General features: G+C 38.9%; 1 protein-coding gene and 1 non-coding gene across 2 annotated transcripts; one reads left to right on the top strand and one right to left on the bottom strand.

Annotated features, from left to right (window-relative positions):
* The first annotated feature begins 3890 nt into the window (after positions 1–3890).
* LOC127094460 (uncharacterized) lies at positions 3891–6364 on the top strand. The gene is made up of 2 exons (XM_051033290.1): positions 3891–4077; positions 5625–6364. The coding sequence occupies exons 1-2, from the start codon at positions 3891–3893 to the stop codon at positions 6362–6364; spliced, it is 927 nt and encodes a 308-aa protein (XP_050889247.1).
* Positions 4430–4536, bottom strand: LOC127099267 (small nucleolar RNA R71). The gene has a single exon (XR_007793792.1). It is a non-coding gene; the product is annotated as a small nucleolar RNA R71 (small nucleolar RNA).
* Positions 6365–12809: the final 6445 nt, after the last annotated feature.

Below are 12809 nucleotides of genomic sequence, written 5' to 3'. Positions count from 1 at the left end.
AAAAGACAAAAAAGAACTAACAACTTCACTCAACTTTTGGCCCTTTGTGCCTTTCTTATCAACCTTTTGTTAAATGCAATTCACCAACTTTGAAATTGTTACCACGAACTACGAGGTTTTGATCCCTCATTCTTATGTTGGTACGTAGGCACAAGTCTGAAGGTCTTGTCAAAAACAAAAATATAATCAATGAATTATTTTATCACCCCCACACTCTATTTCTTATCAAACATCTTTTATACCAAACACATATGCAAACATAAAAAAGCGCTCCCTAGGAGTACCTATGACACTTTGGGTGCTAACACCTTCCCTCTATGTAACCAAACCCCTTACCTGTAATCTCTGACCTTTTATTAGTTTTGATTTGAAAACTTCTTATCTTTGGGTTTTGTTCATACTTTTCCCTTTTCCTTTGGAAACAATAAAAGCGCGGTGGCGACTCTGGTTTTGTTGAGGTTAAGCTTATTCATAGCTTGATGGTCATGAATTTACCGCTACATAAATTAAATGCTGACTCTGCTGGGGAGTAGTCCTCAGTGGGTTTAGCCTACTTTTTTTATGTGTATATATTTGTATATTTGATGTTTGTATATTTTGTTTGTATGATATAATCTGTCTGTTGTGCTTGGTGATCTCTGAGTGGTGAGATAAGTTCTAACCCGAACTTGAGTGCAATTAACATATGAGGATGGTATAGTCATGTTCAATTTGTATGGAGTAGTCCTTAACAAGTTGGCTTGAGACCCATCTACTTAGTGGAGACCCTTTTGGAGTTACTAATGTCACACAAGTTATTTGTGGATAGGCATTACTTTCTCTGATTTGGGGTCCGAGAAGTTGAGAACCGTATAACATTTAACCCAACTTGGCCTATTTATGACGTAATGTGGAGGCTGTTCAGGTGTAGACCTTATAACAGTTGTTAAACGATACTACACTCAGACGAATTTCTCTTGAGAATATTATGGGTTGATGAGTCAGTCATCCTAACCTGTAATATCCGATAGATGGGATTAAGACTCTGGGAACTTATTAGAACATGATATACAGGTTTTTATCCTTAGTACACTCCTTTGAGATGGTTCTTAACCCGACTCCATGCTTGTGACTCACAACAAACCCTTTGATTCTCGATTGATTCGATCAAGTCTCATCAATATCAATGGAACTTGGGTGTTGATAAGGTGAAAACCATAATCCACCAAAATGGATGATTGATCTTGATGATGACTTAATCCATACCTTAACCTTTGTTTGTGTTTGCCTTGTGTGTGATCCCTTGTTTGTGATTATTGCATTCATGCATACATGCGCATCATAACATTCATCACATAAGACTAAATTTCAAGGAACTGAGGTCTTGTTTGCAAATATTTGCGGACCATGTATTATGCATGAAGGAACACTAAGAAGTATGGTTTCAGATGTCCTAATTTGAAGGAGCTAAGGAAGTTGTCATCCTTTGTACTAGATCCCTTGGACTTCAAGCAACGTCATGGGAAACTCTTGTCTATGTTATCTACTGATGTGGTTGAAGGACTTCTGAGTGTTTTGGTTTAGTTTTATGATCCTTTTTACCGGTGCTTTACTTTTCCTGATTATTAGCTTGTGCCTACATTAGATGAGTATGCCCATCTCTTGGGTATACCCGTATCTGACAAAATACCTTTTTGTGGATTGGAGGAGATTCCCAGATCTCATATCATAGCCGAAGCTCTTCATCTGAAGAAATCTGAGATTGATGCTCATTTGGTAAAAAAAGGAGGTATTCTTGGGTTGACTTCTGAGTTCCTCATTGGTAAATATACTTCATTTGCTCAAGCCGGTAGTATGGATGCTTTTGAAGCCATATTTGTACTGCTCATCTATGGTCTAGCTATGTTCCCTAACATTGACGGTTTTATTAACGTTAATACCATTAGAATCTTCTTGATTTGGAATCATGTTCCTACTCTGTTGGATAACGTGTATTTCTCTTTGCATTTGAGGAACTCTAAAGGTAATGGGACTATTGTTTGTTGTGTTGCTCTTCTATACAAGTGGTTTATTTCGCACTTGCCTCAGACGTCTGCTTTCTTGGAGAACAAGCAATGTCTATGATGGTCTCGGAGACTTATGTCTCTCACTAATAACGATATTGTTTGGTATGGTTTTTCATTGAGTAGCTTGGATATTATTCATAATTGTGGTGAATTCTCTAATGTGCCTCTCATTGGTACACAAGGAGGAATCAACTATAACCCTACTCTGGCTCATCGTCAACTTGGGTTCCCCTTGTGATAATGCAAAAATATATTGTATATTTGACTTGACTAGTATTGCTTTTTACTTGTTTTCCATAGTATTACGCCGTACTTTGTGTTTATTTCAGGTATTTATCGAATAAGAAGTGTTTATGCAAGCAAAGCGGGGAAAGGATCAAAAAGGGAAGAAAAGGGGAAGAAAATGAAGCAAAACAAAGAAAGGTGTGGCGCCCACCACATGAGAACAAAGTGGCGCCCACCACATGAGAAGAGAGTGACGCCTGCCACATGAATTGAAGGGTATGGCTCCCACCACATGAATAGAAGGTGTGGCGCCCACCACCAAGCAAGAGTGGCGCCCGCCACCTAGTAAGGTGTGGCGCCCACTACCTAGGGTTGTGGAAACCGCCACCAAACCCACTCCTCCTTGTTCCTCTCCATGTTTTTCTCCATGTCCCATTTGGCTCGTTCAAAAAACCGCTCCCCACTAGGAGATCTTCAAGGCGACTTTTAAGGAAGGAGTGGGGAGTATATATTAGGACTTCGGTCTTCAGAGAGAGGGTGTGCATTTTTAGCCAGATTTTTTTTCTTAGCATTTTGAAGCAGATATTTACTTTTAAAGTGAGAGATTCTCCACATCGGGGACTATTAAGACTTTAGTTTTAGCAACTAAATTTGATTGTAACGGTGTACCCGATTTGGCAAGCGTGTCGACATTGTTTGAATTCAAGAACCAACATTAATTCCAAGTTTTCAGTCTATATTCCAGGTTCTATTTTAATTTCTGTTTTAATTTCTTATGCCTTATCTTATGGTTAATTATCATAATATCATGTTTGTTCTCGAATCCATGTCCGGCTAAACCAATCGATATCAGTATGTAAAGATCGTCGAAACGACGAGATTCGTAAATAATTGGTGTTGAATTTTATAAAACTATTTTCTTGTTATAGTTTCTTGTTCCAAATTAATTTTTTTTCCTACGAGAGTACAAAGCAAATAAAGGTTACGGTCAATAAAAATGAGAGTTTGAGGTTTTAACCGGATAGCTGAAACTAGGCATTAATTCTGAACACAGCGAGAGCGCTTTAGGATTAATTAGACTTTATTTGTTTCCAAAAATTACTTTTAATCCAAATGAGATAGCGAGAGCGAAGCATTCTGGTTTAAGAGTATAGTCACAGTCAATAAACACGAGAGTGTGAGATGAAGTCTTTTAAATAAATAATTTCCACTAAAGAGTATTTTACTGTTTAAGAATACACCAATTATTTACCAAATCCCCGAAGTTTGATGCGTTACATACCGATATCCCGCCATTAAATATTTTTATTAAAATTTTGTTTTCATTAGTAGTTATTTCTCTCTATCCCTCAACCCCTAGAGAAATCATCAGCCTTAAATTTACGTAGTGACATTAGATAACGGTAATTTCGATTAACAGTCCTTTGGGTTCGATAATCTTTAAAACTACGCGATACGACTGTGCACTTGCCGTCACAAATCCTATAGACATACTAAGTATGCGCGATCAAGTTTTTGGCGCTGTTGTCGGTGCCTAATTTAGTCGATATCGTAACTCTAGTGTTTCCTAGTATAGACTAAGGCAAACAAAACTATTTCCCTTTTTAATTTGTCGACTGTATGCCAAGTACTCGCTCTAAAGGAGATAAACTAAAGCTACCATTCGACGAACCAGAGTGTTATCTAATATTAGAACGCCGAATACGAGAATATCGTATCAACTACAATCTTCCCGATCCTAATATCCATATTCCTGACCAGTTATACAACCAAAGATGGCTGAAGGACCGTAGAACCGTCCTCTCAAGTACTATGCCATCCCTTCGTAGGACGAACCACATAACAGCATCACTGCCCCTGCCATCGAGGCGAATATTTTCGAGCTAAAACCTTCGTTGTTGTCAGTCGTACAGCAAAACCAATTTTCTGGTAGTCCCAGGAAGGACCTGAACCTACATTTGTCAGTCTTTTTACAATACGCAGACACAGTGAAAGCGAATGGTGTCAGCCCCGAAGCTATAAGATTATGTCTTTTCCCTTTCTCATTAAGAGATAGAGCTAGAACCTGGATCCAATCTCTACCGTCCAACTCTGTCACTACGTGGAACGAGTTGAAGAAAGTTTTCTTAGCACGATATTTCCCACCTAGTAAGACGGCTATGCTAAGAGCCCAAATAAACGGGTTTAAACAAAAAGACAATGAATCACTTTTTGAAGCTTAGGAGAGATACAAGGACATGATGAGGCTTTGTCCACGTCACGGTCTAGAAGAGTGGTTGATCATCCATACCTTTTACAATGGTCTCCTGTACAACATAAGATTGATGATAGACACCTCCCCAGGTGTCGCACTGACGGATAAACCCTACAAGGAGGATTACCAACTTATCGAAAGTATGACCCAAAATCACTACCAGTGGGGAAGTGAAAGAACCTCCATAGAGAAACCTCCAACAAAAGGCGGTATGTATGAAATAAGCAGTCTATACCATGTCAATACTAAGGTAGATTCTCTCACTCAAAAGATAGAAAACCTTACCATAACACCCGCAACCACCGTGGCTGCCATAGCACCGAACTACGAGATATGCGGAGTTCCTGGGCATGCTGCCCTTGAATGTCAACTTCTGATAGGAGTCTCCATAGACCAAGTGAATTATGCTCAAGGAAACCCTTACTCAAACACCTATAACCCAGGTTGGAAGAACCATTCGAACTTTTTATACAAAAACAATAACGCGTTGTATACACCTAACCAATCACCTGTTGTACCACCAGGATATCATAAAGCGGCCACAAATGCTCCAAATGATCCTAGGAAGTCAAACCTTGAAATAATGATGGAAAACTTCATAGCTACCCAAGCCCAAACAAACAAGGATTTCCTAAATCAAAACATACACACTAGTGAGCAAATCAAGCAATTAGCATATAAAGTAGATGCTTTAGCCACCCATAATAAAATGTTATAAACACAAATTTCGCAAGTGGCTCAACAACACGCACCTACTGCTGCCCCTGCAGGTACATTTCTTAGACAACCACAACCAAACCCTAAAGATCATGCAAATGCTATTATACTACGAAGTGGGACAAAATTAGATGGACCAACCGACCCTAGAATTCAAAGTCCAACCATGCACCAAGACCCTGGTAAGTTAATTGAGAAGGAAGATGAACTAAAGGAATATAAAAGCGAAGAGGCCGTATAGAAATAAGAACCATATGTGCCTCCACTACCGTATAAACCTCATATCCTGTATCCTCAAAGACTTGTTATATCCAAAAGTGTAGGGCAACTCAAGAAATTTGTAGACCTTCTAAAATAATTGAATATCACAATACCCTTTACAGAAGCCATCACTCAAATTCCCTTATATGCTAAGTTTCTTAAGGAGATATTATCTAACAAGAAGAAGATCGAGGATAATGAAACTGTTATACTTACTGTTGAGTGTAGCGGTATAATTCAAAATAATATGCCTCATAAGATGAAAGACCCAAGGAGTTTCTCCATACCATGTGTAATCGAAAAGTTTGTCATAGACAAAGCACTATGCGACTTAGGAGCCAGTATCAGCTTGATGCCCTTGTCCATATGCGGAAGGCTTAAAGTGGGAGAGTTGAGACCAAATAGGATGTCCGTGCAACTTGCGGATCATTCTGTTAAATTTCTCGTAGGTATGCTAGAGAACATTCCGGTGCGCATAGGTCAATTCTACATTCCTTCTGATTTCATAATCATTGATATAAAGGAGGATTCCAATATCCCTATCATATTAGGAAGACCATTCTTAGCTACTTTCGAATCTATAATAGATGTAAAGAAAGGCAAGCTAACCTTTGAAGTCGGTGAGGAAAAGGTCGAATTTATTTTGACGCAATTCTTAACGGCACCAGCTATAGACGACACATGTTGTCTGCTAGATGTCATCGACGAATGTGTAAGAGAAATAGAGAATGAAGAAACTTCATACTCCGAAATACTGAAAATTCCAAGGCCTCCTACTTTTGAAGATGAAAATTGGCGTAAGGAATACCAAGATGACAGTATGAGTGAATGTCTAGCACTGACACCCAATCCTGGACACTGAACTCGAGTGACCTGTAATAGTTAATGTAGACGTAGGGAAGATAGAAATCGAAAAACTCCTACATGTTTTAAGGAAATACCCAACTGCTTTAGGCTACAATATCTCAGATCTAAAAGGAATGAGCCCTTCTATATGCATGCATCACATTATGCTAGAGGAAGACAGTAAGACCTCCAGAGAACATCAAAGAAGGATAAATCCCGTTCTGAGTGATGTAGTAAAGAGAGAAATGCAAAGTTGTTAGAAGCAGGGATTATCTACCCAATATCCGATAGTCAATGGGTCAGGCCAATACATGTCGTACCAAAGAAGGGAGGTGTCACAGTTGTTAATAATGAAAAAGGCGAATCTATAGCACAAAGAGTGGTAACTGGAAGTAGAATATGTATTGATTATAGAAAATTAAATAAAGCCACTCGAAAGGATCATTTTCCTTTACCGTTTATTGATCAAATGCTTGAACGATTGACTAAGCATTCTCACTTCTACTATTTAGACGGTTATTTAGGATTCTTCCAAATCCCTATAGATCCTAACGTTCAAGAGAAAACAACCTTCTCATGTCCCTAAGGTACATTCGCCTATCGATGAATGTCGTTCAGACTATGTATTGCTCCCGCAACATTCCAAAGATGCATGATGTCAATTTTCACTAATTTTATAGACGATATCATGGAAGTTTTTATGGACGATTTCTCTGTTTGTGGGTAGAGTTTTGAAGGATGTTTATTGAATCTTTAAATGGTACTTGAAAGATGCGTAAAAGTGAACCTCGTGTTAAATTGGGAAAAATGCTATTTCATGGTCTGACAAGGAATCGTACTTGGACACATAGTGTCTGATAAGGGGATGGAAGTTGATAAAGCTAAAATAGAAGTTATAGATGTTAGTTCTAAGTGTTGGCAGCAATTTTGGTAAAACAAAGAGTGTTCACAAGATGTTATGTGTGATGTCTCAACATAAGATATCCTGTGTACCTGCTAGAGTTCAAGAACATGATCATGCAGGATTGTTTCAGAATGTCATAATGTCATGGCATCTGATGATGTGTACCTGCTGGAGTTGAAATGGAAAACATAAATATGCAGGATTGTATCAGGATGTAATACACGATGTCATGACATCTGATGTTTTGTACCTGCTGGAAATTATAAAAGGAATTATGGAATTATGCAGGATTGTTACAGGATGTCAGACCCGATGTCATGACATCCTGTACACAGAACATTCAGTATGAATGTCTGGTGTTATGTGATTGCACAATTAATGGCAATCTATGTATGATTGAAGATCTGATTTGCAGGTGCATTCAATCATTGATTACAAACTATATTACTTATTTTCCAAGGAGATCTAACCAACTGTTATGAAAAGAATTGGAAAATAGTTTTAGGGTTTTCAAGATGTCCAAGCCCAGCTGAAAGCTTCTATAAAAAGGGACATGGAAAACCTGTTTTAAACACACAACCAATACTGAGCGAAATATAGAGAGAGAGCTAGGGTTTGTGTCTTGTTTAGTCGTGAGAATTGTAAGCCATTCAAGTCATCTTTTGATGATTGAATTAGTCTGATTTGTGGTTGTAATTTGTCACTCTAAAACTTTTAAGCAAGAGTGTGTGTCTACTTGATCAAAGTTGTGAAGCAAGATCAAGTGTGTGTCTACTTGATCAAAGTTGTTAACCAAGATCAAGTGTGTGTCTTCTTGATTGAAACTGTGAAGTAAAATCAAGAGTGTGTTATTGAAAAGTGTTTTCTTTTCTCAAGGGATTGTTGTTTAAAATCACAGGTGTGATTGTAGGGAAGTGAGTGGGTTCTCATATCTAAGAGTGCTTAGGTAGAAATTGCATGGGTAGAGATTAGGTGAGAAAGACTGTAACTTGTTGAAGTGTACCGAGAGTTTTTGAACTGATTCTATTTAGTGGATTTCCTTCCTGGATTGGTAGCCCCCAGACGTAGGTGAGCTGCACCGAACTGGGTTAACAATTTCTTGTGTCTTTTGCATTACCATTCTATATCTTTCATCTGTTTGTGTTACTTAGATATTAGTGTCGTGACATTACCTTCGACATCTCATATCTGATACTAGAATTTCAATTGGTATCCGAGCAGGCATCCTGCTCTGGTTCTGGGTGAGATCTAGGGACTATACTTTCTGGTACAATAGAGAGAGATGGAGGATCTGTTCACAGGCCCAATTTTGGATGGTTCTAACTATGACTATTGGAAACCTCTAATGGTAGCTTTCCTAAAATCTCTTGATAACAAGGCTTGGAAGGCTGTGTTAACGGGCTGGGTACATCCTGTAATAACTAAAGAAGGAGAAGCCACAACTGATAAGAAACTTGAAGAACAATGGTCCAAGGAGGAGGATGATCTAGCCCTTGGAAATTCTAAAGCATTGAATGCAATATTCAATGGGGTAGACAAGAATATTTTCAGGTTGGTAAACAACTGTGAAGTGGCCAAAGATGCTTGGGACATTCTCAAGACCACTCATGAAGGCACCTCTAGAGTAAAGATGTCTAGACTTCAGCTGCTCACCTCCAAGTTTGAAAATTTAAGGATGAAAGAAGATGAAAATATTCATGAATTTCACATGAGTATCCTTGAAATTGCTAATTCCTCAGGAGCCCTGTGAGAGAAGATGTCAGATGAAAAACTAGTAAGAAAAATACTCAGGTCACTCCCTAAGATATTTGCTATGAAGGTGACTACCATAGAACAGTCTCAAGACATCTCCAACATGAGGGTTGATGAGCTAATTGGTTCCCTCCAAACATTTGAGATGGGATTGAATCATGGTTCTGAAAAGAAAACCAAAAACATGACCTTTATGTCAAACACAGAAGAGGAAAATAGTCAGGAGGTTGATGAAGATTTGGCCAATGAAGTAGCAATGCTGGGAAGACAGTTCAACAAACTGTTAAAAAAGATGGATGTAAGATCTAAGGCAAATGTCAAGAACATCTCATCTGACATCAGTAACTCCAACAATGCTGGAAGAAGAGCAAGGTCAGATGATAAGCCCAAAGAAGGAAAAGAAGTACAGTGCTATGAATGTGATGGGTTTAGAAACATTAGAACTGAATGTGGAACCTACCTCAAGAAGCAGAAGATGAGTCTTGCTGCCACTTGGTCTGACGAAAGTGAAACAGAGGAAGCTGCAAATCTTGTGACTGCATTGACAGGAAAATGGGGTTCTCATGAAGACTCAAGTGATGATGAAGTAACCTTTGAAGAGTTGGCCTCGACCTACAGAAAGTTGTGTCACAAAAGTGTAGAGTTGTGTAAACAAGTTAAAAGTTAGAAGAAGGAGATAACTCAACTTGAGAATGAGAAGGTAGAACACTTGGAAACCATTTCCAAATTAAAAACAGAAGCAGTGGTTCTGAATGCCAAGCTAGATGAAAGTCAACAAGTTGAAAGCCAGAAGATAGTACAACTGGAGAATGAGAAGGCAGACCATGTGGAAACAATCTCCAAGTTAAAAATTGAAGTTATGTTCTTAAATCCTAAACTAGAAGAAATGACCAAGTATGTAAGGATGTTAAATAATGTATTTGACTCCTTAGACAAGATTCTCCAAACTGGACAAATAACAGGAGACAAATCTGGCATTGGGTATAATGAATCTAAGCCTGAGAGCAGTTACACTGGTTGCAAACCTCAAGCCAAACCTAAATGCAGCCATAGTAAAAGTAAACCTGTGATGTCACATCATATGTCACAACATCAGAGGAGAAGACAACAGAAATGGAAACACCAAAGATGGAGATGCCATTACTATGGGAAATTTGGTCACCTGAAGCCCTTCTGCTATAAGTTGTATGGTTATCCTACCCCTGTTCATCATCAGACTCACTATCAACCCAGACCCAAGATGCACAGGCCTATCAACAAGAAGCAATGGGTTCCTAAGACTAATGTTACAAGTCTAATAGCTCACATTCCCCTCAGAGTCTCAGCCAAAGAAGAGTGGTATTTTGATAGTGGATGTTCCAGACACATGACTAGAAACCAAGACCTACTAAATGGCCTTCATAATCATGCCATAAGCTATGTAACCTTTGGTGATGGAGCAAAGGGTGAAATCAAGGGAACATGTAAGCTTGATTGTCTTGGAGTTCCTGAACTTGACAAGGTTCTACTGGTTAAGGGCTTGACTGCAAATCTAATAAGCATCAGTCAACTATGTGATCAAGGTCTGAATGTTAACTTCACCAAAACTGAATGTCTGATTACTAACAAAGACAGTGAAGTGATTATGAAAGGAATCAGGACCAAAGACAACTATTATATGTGGAGCTATCAAATTGATTATTCCTCAAAGTGTACCTATGTCAAAGAAAAAGGGATGAAGATGAGTATAACTGCTAGAAGAACCCTTAAGAGTGATGAAAGGCAAGTCTGTGGGAAATGTCAGACAAGGATGTCACACCAGAAGCTCAGACTTAACCTCACTTTCAAAGGAGAAAAGGTCATGATGGCTCAAATAGATGAAAGGCTAGATCAGATAGGTAGATATGTTACTAGTCATATGCAGTCTGAAATTGGAGAGTGCTTTGTTGGAACTAGGCCACAAGGGACTATGTGTATATCTCAAAGCAAAAGTGCCAAGAACAATGTGGAGAAAATTGGGATGGAGAGTGAAAGTACACCTGCTCCTACACATTTGAAAGATGAAAATGGTGTTTATGATGAATATATAGAAGATGGAAGCAGCTGTTCTCAACTGGGTTGAATGAAACTATTGATGATTGCATACAATGTCACACACGATGTCATGACATTGTATTATGACAACCTGAATGCTGCAACTAGGTCCAAAAATCATATTCAGCACAGGTGGACCAAGTACATTTTTTGTTGTCATCACTCCATTAGAAAAATTTGTGGAAGACAAATTCATAGTTGTAAAGCATGAAATGCAACTAGTTGACAAGGGTGCAAAGGATTTGGATGATATTCAATATGTAAGAGGGAAATTAGGGATTTGGATTCTTGTGAAATTATGGAAATTAAAGTAGAAAGGAAAAGGAAATAAAAATAGTGTCTGCCCACTTAAAAGAAAGAGCCACATTAATGATAAATCATTCCCTAGCATTGGAAATAGTATCTATGCCATTTGCACATGCTACCTAAACACAACCATTCCCATCTCCATCCAACTTCTCAGAGAAACTCTGCTAGCGCAAAGAAATTTATTTCAAAAGTTCAACAACATGTCTCAACATCCTTCATCATCTGGGTCTAAACCCTCTCATAATGCAAAGACTCCCTCCATGGAGTTTCTAGATGAAGACGTATTGGATGTTACTCCTCTTTGTGTGATACCAGGTGACACCCCAGGCCCCGCTTTCATGGCTGGAAGTAAGCAAGGTAATATCCTTGATAAATCTCCTTATCCAAATGACATGCATTATGTTGATCGTGCCATTAGGAACCTAGTTACTAGGATTCTAAGTGAAGGGCATGCAGTCAAGGGGGTTTCTACCCTTCGGTCCAGAAGGGGCCCCTCTCCTGAGGAGGAACCCCAAGCTGAGAAAAATGATGACTCATCTAGATCAGAAAAGGAAGTGGCTGCTGAGGGATTATGTTCTCTAGGTAAAACCCTACCTAGCAAGAAACCAGCAAATATGTCTCATGAAACTGCTGAGAATATTATTGACTTGGAGGAAGAAAGTTTTGAAGAAGAGGATGACACTTTGGTCCATCTTGTAAAACCAAGTGTAGCTAAGAAACTGAGGACTAGAAAAAGGAAGACTGCGGCTGAAATAAGGACAACAAGAAGAGAGAAAAAGGTTGCTGGTGTAGGACCCTCAAAATCTTGGAGTAAAGTTGAGGTTGGGAAGAGGAAAGAAAGAGAGAGTTCTGACTCTGATGAGGATGTCGAAAACGATGTCCCAGACATCTCCCCTGAAAAAAGGCAGGCTGTTAAGAAGTCTCCAGGCAAAGCTGCAGTTGTGCACTTAGACAATATCTCCTTTCATTTAGAAGATGGTGCTGCAAAATAGAAGTTTGTCATTCAGAGGAGGGTAGCTGTTGAAAGAGAGCTTGGAAAAGAGGCTGTTGAGATAAAGGAAGTTATGGATTTGATAAAAAATGTTGGACTGATGAAGACTGTGGTTGGTCTGCCCCAATGTTATGAAGGGTTAGTAAAAGAGTTTATTATGAATATCCCTGAGGATATTTATGAAAAGAGCAGCAGGGAGTTTTGTAAGGTTTTGGTAAGGGGTTAATGTGTGAGATTCTCACCAACCATTATCAACAAGTTCCTAGGAAGAGGAACTGATGGAGGAGTGGATTTAGAGACTACAGACAATGAGGTCTTTAGGACTATTACAACTGGCCAAGTTAAGGAATGGCCTAGTAGGAATCACCTATCAACTGGCAAGATAACTGTCAAATATGCCATCTTGCACAAGATTGGTTCAGCCAACTGGGT

Source organism: Lathyrus oleraceus, chromosome 6 (genome assembly GCF_024323335.1).
Source record: "Lathyrus oleraceus cultivar Zhongwan6 chromosome 6, CAAS_Psat_ZW6_1.0, whole genome shotgun sequence".
NCBI classification, from domain to species: Eukaryota; Viridiplantae; Streptophyta; class Magnoliopsida; order Fabales; family Fabaceae; genus Lathyrus; species Lathyrus oleraceus.
The sequence above is the reverse complement of the archived record's forward strand: the minus strand, read 5'-3'. Positions and strand labels throughout refer to the sequence as shown.